Source organism: Drosophila takahashii, chromosome 3R (assembly GCF_030179915.1).
Source record: "Drosophila takahashii strain IR98-3 E-12201 chromosome 3R, DtakHiC1v2, whole genome shotgun sequence".
NCBI lineage: Eukaryota > Metazoa > Arthropoda > Insecta > Diptera > Drosophilidae > Drosophila > Drosophila takahashii.
In genome coordinates this window covers 6,865,593-6,890,098 of record NC_091681.1, presented here as the reverse complement: position 1 = coordinate 6,890,098, position 24,506 = coordinate 6,865,593, and the positions used below count along the sequence as shown (strand labels likewise).

Here is a 24,506-nt window from a genome sequence, read left to right as displayed (position 1 = left end):
TGCGGACTTTTGAGTTGTTGGTAAGTTACCCGCACATGTGATTTTTTCGCTCTTTTGCAACTGTTCGCTTGGTCCGTTCACAATAACCGTTTTGGACTGGACGGCGCTCTCAACGCCTAAACACCTCCCCCCGTTGGCCATGAAGCCCGGCTATGTGGCGCAGACCATCCGAGATAATCGATTTGACTGGCCGATCGCCCGTTCGATCCGGTGTCCAGTAGTGTGGCAACCCTGCTGTCCGCACTTGCACAAGGCCCAGCTTTGTGAAATCAAAGGCAGTTCTATCCGATCCTCCAATACTGGTCGTATCCTCCAAAACCTAAATGGGCTCAGAGGTAGGTAAGGGCCGATCTGCAAGAATGGTATCCAGACACGTCTGCGCTCTTCCAAATCGCCATCAGCTGAGGATTGTTTACCTTTGGGACAGCTGTTTGTAAGTGGTGGCTTTCGAGTCAAGCCGATTATTAAACTATTATTTGACATGCTGTAACATAATTTACCCCGTAAACCGGCGACACTGGGTCCAAAGTTCGAGCTCTGTAGTGGTTTTCGCAATTAGCGCGTCCTTGGCGAGTAATTGGCAGAGTTTTTCTTGCACTATAAATATTAATGCAAAGCACTGCGAAACAATTGCGGAAATGATTCGCTTAAAACCGGATCTACGATGACCCGATTCTGGCCTTGGACTTGATGCAGAGCATCCTGCCCTCAGACTCAGCAAAAAGTTCCCTTGGGTTTTCCCTGTCAATCGACTTGGTGGACGGGTTGCGAACCGCTTTTGGGAACAACTTTCGAGAACTTATGACGGATGCGAACTCCTCGATCGATAATGGTTGTGGACTCCTTTCGATTGATGATCACTTCCGCGTTGGCAGGTAATTGGAGTGGTTGACTGCCTGGAAACGCCCAGAAGGGCTTGTTCATTGTTCTGACACAGAACTGAGCCACTCGTTTCCTGACAGACGTCGCTGGGCTGACAAATCTTTTCAAATCGTAAGCTGGGATTTTCGCTTTCGTTATTTACACATGCAAACCATCCGGGTTTCTTCGCGCGCTTGCCGTTCTTCGAATGCCACGCACGTAGTCCGCATTTCATGCGAATTTACAGGCTACACGCCAATCCCCCCAGATCGCTGATCAGAGATCTTAGGCCCGACATTGGAGAAGCCTCAACAGGTTGCCAGCTAAAATTTACCCAAACATTAAGACGTTTAGCACTCTGCAGCGTGGCCGCGACTTTAGCTTAGTCCCGCTCACTCTCTATAAATAATTCAAACACTCGGTTTGTCTAGAACAGGATCTCGTTTCAACATCGAATGGCTGACAATAGCAACTGCGATTTTGTGTATATTTGAAAAGAGCTTTGACCGGATCTGTAATACTGGCAGTACAGATAGAGAAATAAAACGGGAGCTGCCAGCGGTATAAAATCGTGAAACTTTTTAAATCGTATTTTTACACGCTTGCAGATCAGAAATTAGTCTCTCGCCTTTGAAGGTATTGGGATGAAACCTTTCCAAAAGTCTTTTTTCTATTGCAGGTAGACAGGAGTCAAAGCAATCCGGATCGGATCACTATATCTTAAGCTCCAATAGAAATAATCAGAAAAATAATAGAATACAAAAAACAAATACTAACTTCGCAAGCCAAAGTTTATATACCCTTGCAGATAATTTCTATTAAATTACAAATTGCATAAAAATTTAATTTAGACTTGCGCATATGTTACAACAAACAAAATCAAAGCTATTTTCGTATTATTTTGACATAAGTTTTTCGGGTATACAAATTTTAATATTTCAGAAATTTAAAGACAGTGGTATTTGAGTACTTTGACATAGCCTTACTGTTTCAATATTTAAAAAAAAAAATGATATTGACATGAACACATGCATACCAACCTTTAAGTGTAGTTGGCGGACAGAGTTTCGTGGTGACTAATGAAAACAATTAACTGAATTTCGTCCGCCCATGTCTGCTACGTGTGCAGCATTTTAAATTAACCAGAAGCACAATCAGCCATATCTCCACAATTTAGATATTGTGTGACTAAAATTAGCTGAAAAATCAGCCGTCTAACATATACATCTGCATTTCTTACAACTGCTCTGAACTTTAGTAGAAGAATTTGTAAGCGTGTCTCGGCTAAACCCCTGTAATTCATTCAATGAATTATTTTAAATTTGTTTGGTTTATATGAATGAATTATTTTGAATTTGAGTTTAACCAAATTGAATAAATTTGCATTTTAAGATTAATAGAATAAATGAATGAATAGCATGAATTTCGAAATAATTCAAAACGCATTCTAATTTGTATAAGAAACGTCCAGTATTTAGTGGTTCAATCAGCCCGAATTTTATACACTATGCAGTTAATATGGGTTATTTCAAAATTGTTGACTATTTCTTCTTCAATGAAAGCAACAATAAATTCTGGAAAATTCAAAATAATCATTCATTCGCTTCAAAATTAATTTAAAAGTCATTCAATTCACTCGATTGAATTGAATAAATCCAAAATTTAATGGTATAATACGATACAAAAAAAGTTGAATATTTTACGCAGGGCTTTAGTCTTGACCAATTCTGTTAACCTACTTTGTGGTTAATTCACCTACCAAAACTCGTGGACACTTCGGCTTCAGTCTATCCCAGTTTAAAACAAGAGAGAACGCTATAGTCGGGTGCCCCGACTATCAGATACCCGTTACTCAGCTAAAGGGAATGCGAAGGAGATGGAGATAAAAGCTTTGATCCGCCGTAACTTTTTAACGAATGGTCCGATTTAAAAAATTTCTTCTACATTTCGATAGGTATTTTTAAACACAACAAAACTGCATTTTTACTTTTCCAAAATATTGAAATTTTTAAAATCGGATATAAGCGATTGTGGGCGTTAGAGGGGGCGTGGCACCCTTTTGAAACAAACTTGCGCTGCGTAGGTACTCCTAGAATCTGCATGCAAAATGTCAATCTTCTAGCTTTTGTAGTTTCCGAGATCTCAGCGTTCATACAGACAGACAGACAGACAGACAGACAGACAGACAGACAGACAGACAGACAGACAGACAGACAGACAGACAGACGGACAGACAGACGGACAGACGGACATGGCTAGATCGACTCGGCTAGTGATCCTGATCAAGAATATATATAGTTTATAGGGTCGGAAACGCTTCCTTCTACCTGTTACATACTTTTGCACGAATCTAATATACCCTTTTACTCTACGAGTAACGGGTATAACAATAACAAAGTATACCTATGTATAAAAGCTAAGTTCGCTAAAAATCTTACCAGTAAATTGCCGTAATTAGCGAGCCGAAGCGCTAACAGCAAAACGAATAACAGAAACAAGACCCAATAAGAGATGTGGAAAAAACAACAAATTGATCGTTACAAAATTATCCGAAAATGCGTTGCCATTGCGTATGTATCGGAAGTCTTCTATTTTGTAAAACACAAACATGATCCTTTCTGTTCTTCGTACTCAGGTTGTCATAGTCACAATCTCACTAGTCATCCGTCCTTAAAAGATATATTTTGTTTTGTTTGGAGAATAAGTGGCACATTAGTTTAATTTGTGCTTCACCGGGTTACACGCAATATATGGGCATTTTCACAAGAAGGTCAAACAATCCTCAACGTTCCATACTGGATTAAAACAAATTTCTATTTGATTTTACACCGTTTTTTGTTATACCCGTTACTCGTATAGTAAAATGGTATATTGTAATCGTGCAAAAGTATGTAACAGCTGAAAGGAAGCATTTTCAACCCTATAGAGTATATATATTCTTGATCAGGGTCACTAGCCGAGTCGATCTATCCATGTCTATTTGTCCGTCTGTATGAGCGCTGAGATCTCGGAAACTACAAAAGCTAGAAAGTTGGGACCCCCCTCTAACGACCACAATCGCCTTAAACGATTTTAAAAGGTGTCTGGCGCCCACATTTGTAAGATTTTGGAAAAGTAAAAGTGCAGTTTTATTGTATTCATCAATACATATCGGAATGTAGAAAATTTTTCAACTCGTATCACTCGTTAAAAAGTTATGCGTTATCAAAGTTGTATATCTCTATCTCCTTCGCACTCCCTTTAGCTGAGCGACCGGGTATCTGATAGTCGTACCCGACTATAGCGTTTTCTCTTGCTTAGGACCGGTTTCTCGAGTGCCGGCTAACATTTCTCGAACAGATAAAGTCCCTGCTAAGGCATTTTGGCTTTCTCGAGCATAAATGTGAGAGCTAGCTTTGACAGGGACTCGGAGTCCCTGTTAAGCGTTTTCGACTCGATAGAATGACAGCTGATTTCCCAAAGCCAACTATGAAGAAGAAACGAAATCACAGCTGACTTTTCCTTTAAATTATACACAAACAGCTGATGAAATAATCGAAGCATGCCATTTTTTGCGCTTCACAGCACAATTCTGTGCGTTAACAGCACTCTGTAATTGTTTCTCGTTCAGATAAATTAAAGCAGTCGAGAAAGCGGATTTGCTTTTACGAACAGTTTATCTGGTATTTAAGTTTTTCGAACAGATAGCTATCAGGGACTTTGACAGGGACTCGAGAAACCGGCCCTTAATCATATATAATTACATATATAAACTCTAATTTAATGTTAAGAAAGTAAAAGTTTCCGTAACAGAAATGTATCTAAACGCACTGAAAAATACATTAAAAAAATTCCTTCAATTACTACTTTCAATTAACTGGTAGAACATTTAATGCCAAAAATATATATTGATTTTATTTCTCCGAGTTTTTTTTGCGGCACTATACGTTTTTCAACAGCTTTTTACATACTAATTATTTCCGCATGGAATTGCAGTCGCATTGCATGCAAATAATTCGGAATGCATTAATTAGATGAGAGTCTGTAGGAAAAAAAGCTATCAGGGAGGAAGAAGCGAAGCCATAAAGCATTGAAGCACATTGAAATCGTGCTTTGCCTTGACATGGCGAAAATAAAAGTGATCAGACCTGCCCAAATTAGTGACTAATATGTCCAAAACAAAAGGCAATTGTACTCGTACGACGCATTTGCGCTGCTTCTTTTTAATGAACATTTTGCTCGTTTGCGCGGCTACTTTACTCGCTATAAATCTGTCAACAAAGCACTGACTTCTCACTTGAGGATTTGGACATTGAAATGCGGCAGAAGATGGAGCCGGAGATGTCGATGGCAATGGCGATGAAGACCCCACCAAGCGGCGTTGATTGAGCTGTCGAGAGCCAACAACAAAGCAGGTCTGAACGATGCTTTTTCTCGACCATCCCTCCACTCCCGACTTGGCCCCCATTGTCTTGGCTGAGGGCTTGTTCCAGCCAATCTCGAGTGTCTGTAAACGCTCATTTGCGGTTTATGTGCCGCGAGACGAGCACACGCACATGTGGACATGGTGTGGGTTTGTACAGAGATTAGTGGCTATTAGCGGAGTTACCTTGGGGTGGACGAGGTGAGAAATGTGTCCAAGAGGAGGCCTTCGAATCGCGACAGTTTGGCTAGTCTTATTGTCGTCGAAATAGTATGTAGGCTTCTTCAGCAGCGTTCTGTGCCGCTCTTGTTGATAGTCTATCTGGATCTCCCTTTTTTGCGGAATGCTACTATGCAATTAAAAGGTAAACCACTTACAATATGAAACAATATCGAAGTGCCTTTTCAGCGAGCATTCGGGTGAGTGTAATGACTGTCTAGGTGAACCTTACAGGTGTCGTTGGGATTCTTTTCATATTAGCACTAGGCAATTATCCGCGGAATGCTACTATGAAAATACCAGGTTAGAATTGATCCCAAGAGAAGACCTTGGCATTGCTTAAATACTTTTATTGGCATCACATTGTCGTAGTTCCCTATCCGGGAACCTTCTGTTTTTTTCTCGCTGACAAAGTTGCACTGGTGAGTATGATGATAGACTACTGAGTACAGGTGTCATGGGGTTCCTTTCCCAATTCACGCCCAGCATTAGGTAATTATCTGCGGAAAGCTATCATGAAACTGCATTTTACAGCACCTCGACTAATCAATGCCTCTGTCCCAAGATTTAACTGCTGATTAACAACTCGTAATTGCAGCGGTGCCAAAGTGCACCGGAGGCTGGCCCTTTGTCCCGCCCCAGGCGAGGCTTTCAATATTTGACTTTCGGTGGCTCGTAGTCGAAGTCGGATGTTAGACGCTGATTTAATATTTTCTTTGGAGAACTCGAGTGCTTCGGCTCAACGGTCCCAAAGATGAACTTTGTTTGTTCATTGTGGGTTTTTAGAGGTAAATAAGCTACAAATTGCGCCATGTGCGGCCCTCGGGCAAAAACAACTTTCGATTACATTCTCACACTCCCAGTGGCCAAAACAAGAAATACTACATCTATATCAGCAGCCCTCTTAAAACGCCGTTCGCGGCTTATTGGCATTGCTGGGTGTGTTTGGGGCAAATAATGAGTCTGGGAAGCTATGATAATACAGGTGAATAGCTCCCGATCTGGGCAAATAGGCGAAGATTACCATGTCAGCGAAGTCGAGTCGCACGATTCCCGTGCGAATCCCCATCTCCGCGCCTGGGTGTGTGCAGCAATGGATTTGTGAAAGGTTAAGAAGCCGACCCGTCGTCACCTCCGCCTTTGCCCCGACTTCCCAGTACCATTTCTATGATTTCCATACACCTTTTGTGTTTGCTTGGCAATTGCGAAAGCGCAACGCTTGACTGAGTTTTATTTCCAGCCTCTAGATGATAGCTGTCTGTGTGGCCTTAGACTTATCCGTCAGTTATCCAAACAGCTGGTCCGATATATATCGGGGCCTATATGAGCTACTCATTATCAGTCGCCGTGATTTTAGCCAAATTTCACGGGTTTCTCAGGGTCTAGAACTCTCGCAAAGATTTTAATGGTTCTCCATTTTATTGCATTTGTGGTGAGGGCCGCAGATTTTATGGCCCGTAGAATTGTCAGGCGTGCCACCAGCGCGGAACGTCGAGAAAGTCACAGTCAGGGCCGAGATTCGTTTTCCATTGGGATTGGGCCATCTCCGGCTGTCACTTTCCGTGGCGTTTGCCAAGCCAAGAGTCTGAGTTTTGAGACTGGGATCCGACGAGGCCGTTTGCGATGCATATTTGGCGTTTGGGGTATTTGCCAAGCTTAATCATTATCATTACCACACATTAGCTAACTAAGCCTTCAATTTGAAAGGTGGCTTTGCGTATTGTCTATTGCGGTGACGTGACCATTGTGCAATGGCTCAAGTGCCTAACGCTTCCCCTCGCCTACATTCCTCAAAAAGTCAAGCCAAACTTAAGTCCAATTTAAATAGATTTCTTTTTGTCTTTCGCTGTAGCTGCTATTGTCTTCGTCGTTGATCTTTATTTTAGGCACTTTGCAGCATATTTAATTATTTTTATACGGAATGTATTGTTACTTTTAGCTGAGAACTCGAGCACACCTTAACTCATTAGGGCCCCTTCCGCGGCTCAAGGATTGAATAGAACGTATTTAACAGCTCGGTTAGAAAAGATTTCTGTATCAATTTATATCAATAAGATATCGGCCAGTTGAACTCTTATAATAAGTGATTTATAATAAGTGCTTTTTTTTTTTTTTTAATGTAACTCATATAATTTTACATTAATCAGCCAACTTAATGGCTATAAAACGTAAAGTACAAATAGGAACAAATAACTTGAATACATAACAGGATGGCGAGTAACAAATCTTATAACTTATAATAGAAAACTAAAACAACAATACAAAAAACGCATTACTGCTTCAGGACACGTGAGACATGACGTCCTCTTGTCCAGAGATCGCCGGGGTGCCTTCGCTTTAGCCGTCTCCTGTTAAATGGGTTGGCCAAGGAAGCTGCTAGTTGGTTGGGGTGTCCTGTGAGGCGGTCGTTATACCGACTGGAGTGCCGGTTTATCTGGTCCCTGACAGAGGGCATGTGGAGATCGTTAGCCAGGTCGACGTTTCTGACGTACCACGGCGCATTTGTAATTGTTCGCAGCGCTTTATTTTGAACTCTTTGGACCTTCATGACGTTAGAGTCAGAAGCCACGCCCCAGAGTTGGATGCACTACGTCATTGAGGGCACCACAATAGTTTTGAATAGCAACACTTTGTTGGCAAGGCTGAGCTTGCTTGTTGATTTCAGCATCCAGTTTAGCTTCCTTAGCTTAGCGCGACATGTAACGGGTATAATTATACGACGCACAGTGTAGGATTTTCCCAGTCTAGGGGGACTTAAATCAGTAGGACTCGTTTTTTTTTTTCAAATTTGGAGTGAATATTCAAGTAAGCCCAAAGATCATGTTGGACATAAAAAAAGGGCGTGGCACTAAAAGGGTGTAAAAAAATAAAAAAAAAAAACAAATTTTTATACCCGTTACTTCTAGATTTCTTTTATTTTACATCAATACTTGACGAATTTTCCACTTCGAAAATACGGTAAAAGCAAACTACTTGCCGAAATTTTTTGAAACGGTGACATAAATATGTTTAATGTATTATAAAAAGGACCTCACACTCAATTTAATAATTTTCTTTAAAAAAAACAAGAAAGGAAGCTAGCTTCGGCAAACCGAAGCTTATATACCCTTGCAGATCATTCTATTAATTTACAAATCGCAAAAATGTTAAATTTCTTATTATTTCACATTAATTTTTCGATCGTTTCTATCACAGCTATATGATATAGTAGTTCGATCTTTTAGAAATTAAAATCGAATTTTGGAAATATTTCAAAATAGTCATATCCCAGAGTAGAAGGGAATGTAATAAAAACCAACAAAGATATAATTTTTTTCCCATAAATATTCATTTAATTTTTCGACCGTTCCTATGGCAGCTATATGATATAGTGATCCGATTTAAAAAACAAAAAAACCGAAATTCAGAAATATATAAAAAAAAATATTCCCAAGAGTAGAAGGTAAAATTTCAAAAAACACCGGAGCTAGAATTTTTTTACGTTTTTTTTTTTTGATCCCTCCTATGGGAGCTATAAGATATAGTTGTCCGATCCGGTTGGTTCCGACATATATACTACCTGCAATAGAAATACGACTTTTACGAAAGTTTCATCCCGATAGCTTTAAAACTGAGAGACTAGTTTGCGTAGAAACGGACGGACAGACGGACGGACAGACGGACAGACGGACGGACAGACGGACATGGCTAGATCGACTCGTCTTGTGATGCTGATCAAGAATATATATACTTTATGGGGTCGGAAATGTCTCCTTCACTGCGTTGCAAACTTCTGACTGAAATCATAATACCCTCTGCAAGGGTATAAAAATTGTTGGCCTAAAATTGGATTGGCTGGCCCAGTGTGCAGCGTCTTCATCAAAACAATTTATTAATTTCCGGCGTATTAAAAATTTTTTTGGTGGATTTTTATAAAATAGCCAAGTTTTTTAAAGTCATTTTTTAAAGTCAGCTTGTAAGAAATCAATCTCCCGGAGGCGATTCCGGAGAGGTATGTACATTGTACAATGTACAATGTACAATGTACACCCAAAAAAAAATGATCATAGAAACTAAACTATTTCTACATTAAAAGTAAACTATTGAGTGTCAAAAATTTCTTGATACTCTGAGTATTAAACTAATGGACTTCGAAAGTATAAAAATGAAACTTTCGAAGTTGTCAAATTTAAACTAACGAGTATACAGTTTATACTCACTCAGTGTACTGAAATTTAGGCTGCTAGTTTATTTTGTATACTATTTAGTATAATGCCAGTATAAATATTATACCCCGAATTAAACAGACAAAATTAAAAAATGTTATTTTGTACTTTTCGTATATTATTAAAAATATTTTTTACATTTTTATAAATTACTGAAGGTAATTTTTAATTTAACAAATAAACATAAATACAATACATGTTCAAAATATGTACTTATGTATGCATATTTGGGCAAATGCAGCCGTTTTACCGCCTATGTCGCTGATCATCTCCAAAGTGGTCGCCGTCCAGATGAATACCGAAGCTTGGTCGAGGACGCTGATATTGAAGTTAACATTACGCTGGCCGCGGTCAGAAAAAATGAAAGCCAATTGCAAGATCCTTAGTTTCCCGGCATCTGGAGCGCAGTTCAAGGTGGTGTCAGTAAAAGGAAAATAATTTACTCATTAGTTATGCACTAAGACACAATTTTAATGTACTTACATTTCAAATAAGCCCAAAATAAGCAAATATTAAAATTTTAACAAGTAATTTTCACAAACAAACTTTAAAGAGACCGCAGCGTCGTTTACAAAATACACTAATGTCAAACCATTAAAATACTAACGCGTCGAATAACATTAAAAAGCGGTAACACTTTTTCTGTTCGAAATGTCCAGGTTCCAAACCAGAGCATCCTGGCTTCACACCAGGAACGAAAACCGAAAACTTCGGTATAGAAATTAAACTCAGGACATAAGGGGGATTCCCTAAACTGTTGAATTGCTGAATTGTTGAATTTTGGTCAGCTGTTAATCAGCTGTTCCATACAAAGTCAAGTTTCAGAAATTTCAGCAATTCAACAGCCTCGGGGCTGATGAAAATTTTGTTGAATTGCTGAAAAGCCAGAGTTGTCACCTTTTTTTAAAAGTCGTGGCAACCCTGTAACATTTTAGTATCACCAGTACGTATTATTTATTTTAAAATCAACTTAGAAAGCATATTTGTGGTTCTTTTTACCTTTATAACACTTTTAGACAGTAACTAGCAATAATAAATCAAATTTTACATGCTTTAAGTTCCGTAAAATTTTTCAACAAATAACAGCTGTTTGAAAATTCAACAGGAACCATTTTGGGTCGTTCCCTTAATTGCTGAAATTTTTTGTTGAATTTTCAACAATTCAGCAATTCAACAGTTTAGGGAATCCCCCTATAAACTTAACACTATTTAGTCTTAACTTAACACTATATTTTTTTTTGGGTGTACATATATCGGAATAAAAAAGGTTACTTTTCTATAAATGTGCAAGATGTCTGCAATGCGAAATTAAAATTTTAGGATTTAATGGCAAGGTGGTCAATGTATTTAATGAAAGTTGTCTGAAATTTTATATCATCAGCTGTTAGTTTAACCGTTTTATGGTATTTTCGACCATTTTTCGACTAATTTTTGACAATTAGTTATTTATTTCTTGTGAGGATGCCACCTGGCCTCAAAATAGTGCTCCTTTTATTTGTAGTTTTAAGGGGCGGACGGGAAAAAATGTATCCTTCGTTTAGATAATTTCTACTTTGCAGGACGGACGAGAAAACGGCCCTTAACGATTAAAAAGTATTGTTTGGAAGTTAGCGTCGTAGTGTTATATCTAAAGTCGGTTCAAGTTCTTACTTGACTTAATAGGGTTCTGCTTTCAAATATCCAAGTCTCCACAAAACATTTAGCTGTTCGATTTGTGACATCGCGAATCATTTAATAAAGCACAAAGACAAATTTACACCTCACCTTGAGCCCGCATACACCACCGAATCCCAACCCGTTGGCGTTGCTGTGTGGCGACAATTTCTCGCGTTGCCTAGCCTTGGGTCGCTTGGTCTGCTAGTGTGCCGGCGCATATAAATCGATTAATAAGTTTCGTAAATAAAATGCCTGCGGTGGCAACTGCGTTGCCCCAGTCAAGTAACTGTAACGACTACGACGTAATCAGATCGCACCAGATATTGCGATGTCGTCTGCACAACTCCATCATCATCATCATCATCCGGAGCCACAAAGCCGACAATTAAAATTAGCTTATGACCCGGCGGATGCTGAATGAATTTAACGAGAACCTGGCACAACTGTGGGCGGAGGCGTAATTCTCTCACAAGTTCCATAATGGCCATCCGAATGAGAAGCAGCCCGACACCCTAAGATGGCCAATAGCTGTTCACCCGCCATATGTATTCCGCGCATGCGTTTGGCCAGGCCAACACAAGTGAGTCAAGGGCGCAGGCGCCACTGGCCATCGATCAATTTGAACAGCCCAATCACGTAGAGAAGCTATTTGGGCTTCTTCGGCTTAAACAGCTTTAAATTTGCAAGCTTTCACAATAAGACAAGAACTCCGTACCAAAATCAGTGTCTTGTCTATGCCATCTAGAGAACTAACACTTTTATTAAGCTAACAGTGCGAAAATAAGTATATAACACAGGCCGACAAAATGTGACCAAAATGTGACATCCAGGCCTGCCACCATTTTATTTCGATAAATGAGGCTTTTCTAAGCATAAGTTGCCCCTAAGCCCATAGTCCATCAGCTCTGGTATTTGCAATATCTTTAATTTAAGATAATCGCAAATTTTCTTCGTCTCTTGGGATATATCTTCAAGAGTGGTCAACCAATTTTGGGAATCTTTTCGGAATTAAATAGATACATGTCTCTTTTATACGGTCGTTTTAAAAAATTCAATCTAACTAACTGAAGGTGGGCGCATTCAAAATTATAAAGTCACAGCAAAGTTTAAAAATCTTGATTTGTGAACAGCGTTATATATCAAAAAGTCACAAAGGTTTCGAAAGAAACACCTTAATCGGCCCAAACATTTGGATAAGTTGGTCAGCTTCAGAAATAAGGTCAATTTATATGGTATTGAGCATTTTGCACTTTATCTTAATGACATGATTCAATGTACCTACCTTGAGTTTTACAACGGGACTGTTATACTTAAAATGCATATTCGAAAATTACAAATAAATTAGTCTATTAGTTATCGCTATTTTTTCGTCGAAATGCATGTTGTTTTACGATCTTAACTTATTAACTAATCGTAAATAAAAACTAAATTTTATTAAAAATCATGCAAATTAATTTAAGTCCGCTTTTAATGCATTCCTGTCTAGAATTAAATTATTAAAAATTGTTGGCAGCGACATTTCAGACTGATTAAGTTTGTTGTTATTGTAAATTTGTGTATCAGCCAGTGCGGAATAGTAAGTAATTCTTTTCGTTAGCCTTTTAGTTGTATCGTTCCATTTCATGCGAAAATGCATTGGGCATCATATACTTTAATGATTTTAATTTTCCAATTTAATACGACAGATTTTATTTGGCGAACACGGTGAACATCTGTTTTTAACGGCGTAAGGTGCAGGTTCTGAAGGGGTAGCATCATTTTCGGTTCATTTCCTTGGAAAATAGCAAGAGCGAGAACGACCCGACAAAAAACACCAAAGGGGCAAACTAAACACACTGGCCCGTGTCCTTTCCGTGTCCCTGTGTTGGTGTTGCTGTGTGTCTCTGTCCGTGTCCTGTAGTTCAGGGGTGGCTTAAAACAAATCGAGAGATAGCGAAACCCGAAAACTAAAAACAAAATGCGAGCCCAGAGCAATGACAACAAATTGGGAAAGGGGGTGGTGGTGTAGCCCCTCCCGCTGGCGATGACATAATGCAATCACCTACATACGTATGTTCGTGTACCCGGTGTTGTTCTTTTTGAGCCATGCCTCGCTCACGTCAGTCACTTATTTGGCTGGGCCAAAAACGCGAGCAATGGAAACCCTGGCAGCAACAGCAGAGAGCGCTGAAGAGAGGCTCGCGCATCCGTTATCAGCGGTTTAAGAGAAAACGTGAGTGGAATGGCTAAGGCAGCCGGTATTTTTTGCGCCAAGCAATGTACAGTGTATCTGGCGGATACCGAGGGAGAGAGCGTTGGTGTTGCTTTCTGCCTCTGCTGGACGGCGCGTGACGCAACGCTGAGCGCCATAGGAACCGCAGCGACAGCTGGTGCTTCTTCTTGCCCGCCTTGCCATTTCCCAGGCGGTCTGCTTCTTGCCGCTTGCCATCGCCATCCACACATCCACCAGATACAGATACACAGCAACAGCAGTTCTCTTTAGCCGCAGCTGGCTTTCTGTTTCGGGGTTCGCCCGCTCTTCGCCACAGTAGCGGGCCTCAGTTCGCATTTCGCTTTGGGTTGTGCCTCCTCGTCTGGTTTTTGGGTCAGGCCAGAGCGATTTCCACACCAAATTCCTAGTCTGCTGCCGAGATACTACCACTGCAAAACGAACTCAAAGTAAAGTGTTATTCCGATTAAGATTGCGATTCGATTTGATTTGGTTTCGATTTGGAGTGCCTGTCTGTGGCTTTCCGAGTGGAGTGGAGTGCAGTTCCTTGTGTCCTTGTGTGTCGCGTCGGTTGCGCGCTGCAGAAACCACGTAACAGTCGTCGAGTGTCAACCTCCGCCCGAAAAGTTAGCAGTGTTGTTATACCCGCCCCGCCTTTGCCACCGCCTCGATAAATAAGCCGTGCCAGGCGGAATCAGTTAATGCTGCACCCTGACCCCTGCCCCCGCCCCCGTCGTGCACTCAATTAGCCTCGTTGCACGGCTTTCCGACTTTAATTGACCCAAGTGCGGCGACTGCTAGCACTGAAAAATAGAATCATCGTGCATATTTGCTGTCCTCTTCCCCCTCCCACTGCGTTCTCGCTCTCGCCCGGCACCTGCGGTTATCAGTTACCTTACCTGCGACCCATTCTGCTTTTCGGCAGGCACGGGGACAGCCAACTAATCATCTAATCAAGGGCGATAAGAGGCCATCCCAGATTAGGACGCCCGGCCAGAACAGAGACCAGAAACTATCAGATATCAGATACGAAAAGACCGAACCGTTCGCTACATCGTCACGTTGTTGTAACGCATGTGTGTAAAGATATGACATAATTCCAAGACATTCCGCTCGCACTCGCACCCAAAAGATGGAAGAGCTCACTCTCTCTCTCTCTCTCATGCCTCGCACCCCGCTCTTAGTTGGATTTGAAAGAGAGCGGTGGCGAAAGCGCAGAGAGAGGCAGAGAAAGTGACCCCTCAACAAGTCACCGCCACCGCAGTCGGCCGCTTTCGAATCAATCTGTTCAGCGGAAACGCTCGTCCCGCCCACTGCCAGCACATCCCACCTCCTAGTGGAAATGCATGGCCCTCCAATTTACATATGCAACTCAATAAGTGTTTGAACGCACCGCATTCGAACTGCCATAACTCGATCCACCCACCAGATTGGAAAAAATTTGGTTGCTGAAGCAATTGTGATAAGTGCTGATAGGAAATCCGAAATTTGTGTAAATAAAAATCCGATAAATATAATTTGAAGCACTTTCAGAAGTATGGCATACAATGAAAAGAATAAAAAAAATTTAGAAAACTGAAATATTAACGTACTAGAAATAAAATTATTTGAAGTACAATTTTAATCGATTACGGAAATCAGAGTTGCTTGCGGTTTCACTTTAAGGCACTCCATATTATTTTATATTTTATAATTTGTGATATTTTAAAATATGTAATGAATATGGGCACTTCCACCAAAAGGTCCACAAAGCCAAAAACCTTGAAACTTGAATAAAACATATTTCCACATGATTTTGCCCAGATATTAGTTTCTAAATAGTTTGATCCTGAGCTTAACTAAAAATTTGGAGTATAGTTTGATTATTTTTATGACAAACCCCACCTATATACGCAAAAATTTGTTTTTGGCTATTTTTTTTGTTATTTTTTGTACCTTGGTTTAGTTGTTAATTTATCTTTTAGGAATGGTAATATGTGACATTGTTCTGTACTAAATGCTTAATTAATTAATTAAACTATTAAGTTAAATGAAAAACAACCAGTAATTAAGGGATAGAGGTACAGAAATACACTTTTCAAAACGAGCGACATGTCCCGAGAGAATGTGGTTTAACTTGCATAAAACAAAACGGCAAACAATTTTTAAGTAAAACCAAAACCATTTCATAGCGACATCTTAGGACAACATTCTAAAAAAAATAGCATTCAAATATTTCATCAGAATTCGCTAAATTCTGTTGTTGAATGAACTTCCCCGAAATCCACTTCTATTTTTGTCCCGAGCGAATACGGCAGTTTTTTAACGATATCTTAAAAACTAAAATGGTAAAAAATCAAGATTTTTGCACAAAATAGAGCTTGGAAAGAGTGAAAAGAAAAGCCCACTATTAAAATTAAAATCATTTTTTTTTACAATTTTTTTTCAACTTTAAAGGTGTACAAATGCCCCGAGCGACAATATGGAAGTGCCCATATTTTACTTGAAAATTGTATTGTTATAAGCATTCTATATCTTTTTATTTGTTATTTTATTGTCTTCGTTTTTTTCCACAAACTGAATTTCCAATCAAATTAACAGAAGCGGAATAAATATTATCTTGCCAAATTGAGCAATTCTGGTAGACTTGATCAAAGTATAGCCAAAAGTTAATCGATCAATGCACGACTAAAAATATTTCAGTATTGCCTTAGGCAACGTAAATTGGATTCCATTCATCATCAACCGTTTGGTTGCGCGAATATAATTTTTCCAATACCAATTTGAATTTAAAGATGTACCCATAGAAGTTCAAACCAAGAGGCATCCCACATTTGTTCGACTTGGAAAATGAGGAAAGTTGAGTTATGGAGGTTCGATCGACTGTGAATTAAAATATTTTCGCGGGCTGTGTGGGCTGCCTTAGAAAGCAGAGGAGGCAGCGTTTCGAAATTATGAAGTGACATTCTTCTCCGCTGGGCGACCCAATAAATAACAAAGGCCAAAATAGATTATTGCGTCAAAATACAAAACGCGTTTCAATTTCCATTTCATCAGGTCAACCTGTTGTTCGCTGCCTTTCGTTACCGCGTTGTTTGCTGCTGTGGCTTCTTTTTGGCGACACACATTCGTAAACAGTTTGACCATGAATTCGATTTTGAGCGCAAAAGTCCCAAAAACAAAAAGCAAAAGAGAAACGTGAAATGAAAACCCGAAAGCCATAAAAAACCCAGTCCATCCCGTTGTGAGTATGTGTGAAATGCCGTAATAATTAATTGATCGACAAGTGCGGAGCTTTGATTTGGTATGCGAGCCATCACCTGCCACTGAAATCGATCATGATCAAGCGGCGGCCCTTGCCTCACTTCATTCAAAGCCGAGCAGAGCGTGGTTCTTGCGACAGCGACAGCGTCTTAACCTGCCGCCGCCGCCGCCACCGCTCTCCGTTTTCCTTTAGGTCTTTTTCGAAAGACGGGCTTTCCCAATCGAAGGGAGTGGTGCAGCTGGGAGTCGGCCAACGCACTGCGAATTCCACCTGCAGCCGAAGTCGCAGTCCGTGAGATGGCCGAATGAAGCTCCAAACGGTCCACAATTAAGAGTCATCCCACCTCAGTCAGTTCACAAAGGAAATCTATGCAAAGAAATGTATATTAATTCGTAATGGCCCGCCAGCGTCAACGCCAACGCCTCTGCCCGCTCCACAAGCTCGGCCCGTCGAGCGTCGAGTGCCAAGCGTCGACTGAGACTTGGACTCTGACTTCGACTGCGGCGACGGCGACGGCTGCGACTGCGACCGCGGCTGAGATTGCGACTGAGCCGCAGCGGCCTTAGTTCGTCAGTCGCCGTGGCAGCCAGTTAGTCGTGCTCCGCTAGTCGATGTCGACGGTTCGTCTCTGCCCCGCTCGTCGCCCACTTCCCGCCTCTCGCCCCGTCGCGAATCGAAAGCCGAGTTTCGAAAAAGTCCGATCCGAGCTGCAGCCGCGTTTCCAAGGACACATTTTGGAGCCGCAAACTCAAGAGTTGCTGTAATTCCGGAATGCTAGACCCAATAGCCCGAGCAGTGGGCGCAGCTCTACAACATTCACAGCAGTAATTGTTGAGCAGTAGCCACTCGCGCTAGGGAACCCGATTTTCCCGGAGTAACGCCCGGCAATCGACCCTAGTTGTTGCTCAGGCTTTTTGGAAATCCATCTCAAAGCCATCCAGTGCGGCAAACAAGGTAAATTCTCGAGACGTTTCATTAAAACGATCGTTCGGCTAGGTGGCTAATCTTCAGTCTTCAAAAGGAGTTGGGAAAGGATAAAGAGGATTGTGTGAGGTGGCCAATCCTTTTGGGAGAAGCTCTTTCTACTCACTCGTTGATCAGCGTTTGCGCAATCAACGCTTAAAACTTACATAGTATAACTGATAATTAATTATGAATTAATTATATGAAAATATGCGACGCGTTTCGTTTGCGTGAAAGTGATTGAACCTTTTATCGGTATGTAAATTTTGGTGGCTGTCAAATGCGCATACAAATGAGCCTTTGTAAGACTTGCCAAACTGAGAAGTCATATAACTCAATTTGGCATTCGAGAATCTGATGCAATTCCCACACACGCGACTGTTTGAAGAAGCAATCCTCTTGCCATCAAAGGTTCGATAAACAAATGTCAAAGTTTGTAATTGTTGGCAACAGCTTGGGGTCAACATCACTTGACCATTGGCATCAATTACTTATGGGCCAGCCTTCGCTTGGCCAATCAGTCAAGCCAGTCTTCAGACCAAGTCGATGGTGCTGAGCTGTGGAGAGCAGGAAAATCCACTAGGTACAAAAATCAATAGCCAATCGAATTGAGAATGTCAAGAGGCGCGCGACACCTTCGATGCATGGGCGAATTGTTAAAAAAGGGGAGGCTTCCACGCTCCCCCAAAAATTATTGTGTCAACAACTGTGACAACTACTAAGCGCCACGCGTCTTTTCGGCGTCATTCATGGCGTGTTGGGCTGGCATAAAGCGTGCTTTCCTCGGCGATTGTTTCAGCCCGAGCGAGCGTCTTTCTTGGCCCGGCCAAGAAGTCGGAGGTGCGTCGGGTGAGTCACGCGACACTAGACTCCGTACCCCAACCCTCCAACCCTCCAACCCCCCAACCGGGCAGCCGACACCACATACCAAATCATTCCGCACCCGCAGAGGGCCAGAAATCGGGTGGTTTGCTCTCGTGGCCGCGTTTTCATTCAAGAAACGCGCTGCGAGCCTCTGCGCACGAGCGAAGGGAAAAGCCAGAGGCAAAGAGAAACCCTAGTCGGCATCACGTGATGAGATTGGGGCAACGTGGCGCCTTGGCTGACGCCGGTTTAGCGGCGTGTTGCTGAATGGGCCTGCTTTTGGGGTGGGATGGCGATAGCTGGTCGTTCGCTTGTCGCCTTACATGCCCATGTGTGCAGTGTTGCTTCATGCTTTTTGGAACGGCGCTTGTGCTTGTGTGGGCGAACATCGAGGAGAAGCAGCTGAAAACAACAAAACCAGGTCAATGAAACGGCAATATTTGGCATGGCTTTGAGTCGCTCTTCAGCGCCCGCTTCTTCAGCAGGTTCGCGCTTTCTGCAGTTGCCAGAGGTAGTCGGCCACCTTCAACCCTTTGACCTTGTCCACCTGCTATCCACCTTTCATCCCCCACTTCCCGCCCACTAAGCTCGTGGCAGTTTTTTCTGCTTTCATCGTTGACAGAATTTTCCGTAGCCGTGTTATTTCTACCGCCTTGTTTTGACTTTGAATTAGTTTAAATTTGGCTTTTCGGTGGCAGTGGCTTAATTTACTTTCTTGTCGCTGTTGTTGTTTTTATTTGGCAAAGGTGTTTGTTTGTTTTGCTTGTTGCTTTCCAGGCCCATCAACTGGGCAAACAGTGGCTGTTACCGCCTTTAGCTTGGGCTAACATTGCTGGATGGACGCCAATGAGGTAATGTTGAATAAATATGTGAATATTTTTCAATTGGTCAATTCTCATGTCCTGACTAGCAAACCAATTCCTTTGAGAGCGGAAGCTAATTATGACTTATGGGTGCCCCACAAATACCAGCACAACTATCTAGCACTGGCGCACCCAGTTAAGATTGGAATATAACTCAAAGGGCGGTCCTCGATGGGGTTTAATTATGCTCTTGCTGGACAGCGTTCTGCCATTCGAAAAGCCATTAAGAGTAGGCTCTATCACAGTGTGGTCAGTTTTCCCAATTATCGCCTACACGCCACTTCACTGGGGGACACCAAGAAGCTTTGTTATGAAACACTTGCGTTACTCTGGCGTGACGTACAAGGCGGCGTATCAGTAATGTGAACATGAAGCTAAATGCTCGACATGGAAGGGAGAGAATTCGACTTGTGTGGAGGGAACGCGTGCTTGCTTGCAGAAGGAAATTCTTCTATATTGAGTACCTGCAGATTTGCCAACAATGGATATCGATGCACATTTTCCTATTCCAATACATAATTACCCTCGATAACATATTCCCTTCAACGAGCTCGGCATACTTAGGCAGTACTCATCAGCGGATTTAAAATGCTTTCAGAAACAGAGACAGAAATCGAGAAAAATATTGGGGAAGTCTAATCCAGTCAAGCTACGTCAAGTGCTAAGTGTTCGCAGGCTGTCCTTGAACTTTTTGTACATTTCCACGAACATTACTCATACGCCACATACTCCAGTGCTGACGCTCACTGTTTTGGCTAATGCTTTCGCTCAATTTATCGATTTGCGATAACTGTTCGCGCGATAAGAGGTACAAATTCCGCGCTTGGCCTAAAAAATAAGAAATAAAAGAAAAAGCTCAAAACGAGAACGTTCAATTATAAACAAGATGTAAATGTGCCGATCAAATGCTGACCGAGCAGCTTTTGCCTTTAGTTTATTAACCTCATTCCGTTTCTGCCTCCGAATATTGCTCTGGTGGCTCGGTATATGTGGCTTCATATGAAGGTGAAGGGTAGGGTGGTTAATGGGGGCCGATAAGGGCCGGTCGTCGTTGGCTTTAATTTAAATTGGAATTGGTAGTAAAAACTCGTAACTCGCACAAACAAATACTCACATCTGTTCCTCTCTAGCTAAATGAAAGCAAAGACACATCACGTGCTATGCCCAATTATTAATTTATATCAAAATTTTACAAACTTCCCCCCTGTCATCTCTTTTTGCAGTTTGAAAATCCGCTTGGCACTGCATTAATGCCCTAAATTCCAAACACTTAAAACAACCAGTTGTGAATCGGACCGCGTTTTCTGAAAGTCAATACTTTAACCACGAAACTAATTGTACAATCAAAGAGGAACACCAACAACAAAGTAAACGGAAAGAAGGACTCCACTGTCAGCAAAAGAAAAGCACCAACCACTACACAGCAACACAATGGCCTTAATTATGAAATACATCGAGAGCATAAGCAGATACATAGACTCACATAGTGGTAAGTACCCCGAGGTGGTGGGGGAGGTGGGATTTGCTAATTTGCCTAACCTTGATTTTGGTGGACTGTGACCAGCAACCGCAACATGGGGAACATTTCAATGTCGCTTCTCTTTCTGGCTTTTCTCTCCAAAAACGGCAGAGGGCTAAGCCAACGGATAAATAATTTTTGACACCAGTTCTCTAATTGACCGAGAGAGCCGGATTGGCAGCGCTGGGAAAAAAGGGGGAAACCGGACACATTGGCTCTCCCAGTGCTGAACTCTTTAGCTAAATTTCTTTTCAGAACGGCCAATATATTATTTACGTGCCGAGATTCTCTTTCTACCGGAATTAGTTTGACTCTATAAAATATATATTTTCCGTTTCTAATGCGGTTATTCCACTACATTGTTTGGCTCATTCATTAGAGCATTCATTGGAGGCTTAGAAAGGGACAAATATATATGTTTTTTTTGGGATTTGTTTGGATAAGATGGCATGGTCACTTAAAATTTAGACGTTAAATTTAAACTTTATAATTCAAATAACTTTGACTGGTTATTTTTAGTTGGCAACGGAGTAATTAGGCCACTAAAATAATTTTTGTATTGTTCATATTTGTTTATAGCGCCTTATTAGACGCAAAAGGTTTGGCAATTCAACCAAAAAAAATCAAATCAATTTTTATTATTGATCCCATTTCACAGTAGCAGCAAAATTGTACTTTTTAGATTCAATTTTGCTCATTGCTCATCGGTCCAGGTAATACCGTTTGGAAGTATTTTAAAATCCCAAAAAAAAATACTAAAATTGCCCATCGGTTTTTACAATTTTACTCATTTATTGCTCATTGCAGCTGACATACATCTGTCTTGCTCGCACCTATGTAAAATCGTATAGGCTGAGAAAAAATTGCTCTAATGAATGAGCCGAACAATGTAGTGGAATAACCGCATAAGCAAACTAGTCACTCAGAGCATATTCAATAGATCAGAGGTTAACCCTGCCAGTTAGATCAATATGCTTTTATAAGTAATTCCAGCGCAGGAGCTCGGCAGAGACAAACGATGTTAATTTGGTGCTACTGTAAGTCGGATGTACATATCGTACAAGCTCAACAATTTTTTTTTTTAAATCATAGGCGATTCCAACTTGAAATTTACATCCATACATCTAAAACCAAAATTCTGTTTTTAATTTCTTTTTGGTCGATGACTCAAAATTTAATTTTTTCATTAGATTTCTTAGTTTTGATCACCGTTGCTTCTACTGTATATTTCTATATCGTAAAGCTGTCTGCAACGGTATATAAACCTCGTCCTGTAGGTCATGGTGCTGCACATAGTGTCAGAGGGGGTAATGCTAGTTAGCTAATGCTACGTAATAATACCTGTCTTTTTGCAACCTTTTGTGTTCCTTTCTTACAAAAATGTATTATTTATGTAGACACACATTTTTTATTTGGAATTTTTTTTTAATGTATATAATGTTTGTTTGATAATATATACGTATATATAATTACATTAAATATAATGAATGCCAATCGTTTTTTTAATTTGACTGGATTTGCTTATTAATTTCTTATTGAAATGCAAAAAGCATTTTATCAATTTTAAGTATAAGGGGTGGGTATGGCAGCAGGTCCATATGGCTATTATATACTATCTTGTTTGTTGTCGAGCTGTGAAAGTACGGAACGGACGAGTACAGGGTCAATGGCAATGATTTGAGTGAGATACATGCATCCCGCTGGCCTATCTAATGTTTGCTTGTAACTTCTGCTCTTGTCAAAGTAGAGCATCCGCGAAACAGCAATAACATCTCTAATTATATGACGTTCCTTTCGCACAGACTCCAGGACAAAAGGCTGGCCTATGATGTCATCCCCATTCCCCACACTGGCCGTATGCCTCACATACGTTTATCTGGTCAAGGTGAGTTTCAATTTCCCAGCCATCTAAGATATTGAACGGCCAATTTCGGCCTCTGAAGTAGCCGCGTACAGTGATAAGAAGGTAGGCTAGCTATACATATAGTTCGGTTTACGACACGAAAGACATATCAACGCGTGATAACAATACCTGAAAGTAGGCAGACGATTACATAAATGCTGATATTACCTCTTGTCCACAGGTGCTAGGACCCCGATTAATGGAAAATCGAAAGCCACTGCATCTGCAGAACACACTAGTCATGTACAATGCCATACAGGTTGTATTCAGCGCGTGGCTCTTCTACGAGGTAGGTACTCCAATCCCATCCCACCCCATCCCTCTTCCCCACATCCCAGCAGCTTCATTCACCGCGTGGCATCGTCGCTGGACTGATCCGTGGACTTGCGGACTCGTCAAGGATGCTTCGTACTCTAAATTAACCTATTTTTTGCAACTAATGTCTCTGTTCTAGTGCTTGATGGGCGGCTGGTGGGGCTCGTACAGCTTCCGGTGCCAGCCGGTGGACTACACAGATAGTCCCACATCCCGGAGAGTAAGTGTCCCGAACGGCATTGCGCTAGAGTACCTATAAGTGTGTGCAGATACGAATAAAGACCCGACCACTTCAGCGCAGTCATTCGCGTACCATTCTATATCTGCAATTAAGGCAATCCAGCGCGGCTTCTGCTTAATCTAATCCTAATGTATTGTTATTGATTTGACCACTGACCTAGCCAACGCTTTCTGGAGTATTAACCAGCCACGCCTCGCCTTGTAGTCTTTCCCATTGTATTAACTACGTATTGTCCATGGTATATACAAATAACTCTCGGCGGCACCAGACGTCACCGCCAGATGTTTGCGACCGGCTTTGACTAATCCCAATCAAGTACCCTAACGCGTCTCAGTGCAGGCCTCGCCTGTCGCCTGTCGCCTGTCTTGAGCAGGCTGCTGTTCTGTTTTGTATATAAATGCTAGCCCAAAACACAAGTGCTACATACAATACCAGTGATTAATTTCGCTTCAATTAATCGTAATATCGCGTTTAAGCCTAAGTTGATACCATCTAAGTGCTGTTTTACTCACACTAACACCGCACAGCGCCAAACATGCACCTTTGTAAATAGCCGACAGCTGAGCGCGCGTTCCACAAAAAGTCGAGCAGAAAGAGAGGTCTTTCAGCCAAGATCCGGTGACGATGCCAATTCGAAACCTCTCACGAATCATCCAAGAAACTCAGAGCCGTGTGAAGATATATAAGTGACTTTTTGTGCTCTACAATTGCAGATAGGCATTTCCGGTTGGCTAACTGGACATTATAGCTTCCGATGTCAGCCAGTCGACTATAGTAATAATCCTAGAACGTTAAGGGTATGTGTTAACCGCCACGAGCAGTAAGATAACGATTACGATAACAAAATAACGATAAGCATTCTGGTTACGTTTAATTTCCATTGTGGTGTGAGTGCACGAATAGTAATAGATAATCATATACGCACATATTCTCTTAGATAAAGTACATAATTAGTAGTACCCATGGAGAGGGTTCATTAAGTCACAACTTCTAATTTACAATGTGGTGGGGTTAAGGGCTATTGCTTACGTCCTAAACAAAA

At 41.3% G+C, this 24,506-nt stretch overlaps 1 protein-coding gene across 5 annotated transcripts in view; it reads left to right on the top strand.

The window, feature by feature from the left end:
- LOC108058465 (very long chain fatty acid elongase AAEL008004) overlaps positions 1–24,506 on the top strand; it is a 32,246-nt gene continuing 7,740 nt past the window's right edge. Inside the window, exons 1-6 of one of the 5 annotated variants that reach the window (XM_017143202.3) lie at positions 17,382–17,750; positions 20,710–20,975; positions 22,808–22,890; positions 23,090–23,197; positions 23,363–23,443; positions 24,178–24,261. In XM_017143202.3, coding sequence (XP_016998691.2) covers positions 20,918–20,975; positions 22,808–22,890; positions 23,090–23,197; positions 23,363–23,443; positions 24,178–24,261 — 414 coding nt within the window. In that variant the 5' untranslated portion in view covers positions 17,382–17,750; positions 20,710–20,917. Of the gene's footprint in view, positions 21–13,858; positions 14,002–17,381; positions 17,751–20,709; positions 20,976–22,807; positions 22,891–23,089; positions 23,198–23,362; positions 23,444–24,177; positions 24,262–24,506 lie in introns of those variants that run through there. The other 4 variants (XM_070217730.1, XM_017143199.3, XM_017143200.3 and 1 more) reach the window with 4 other exon arrangements.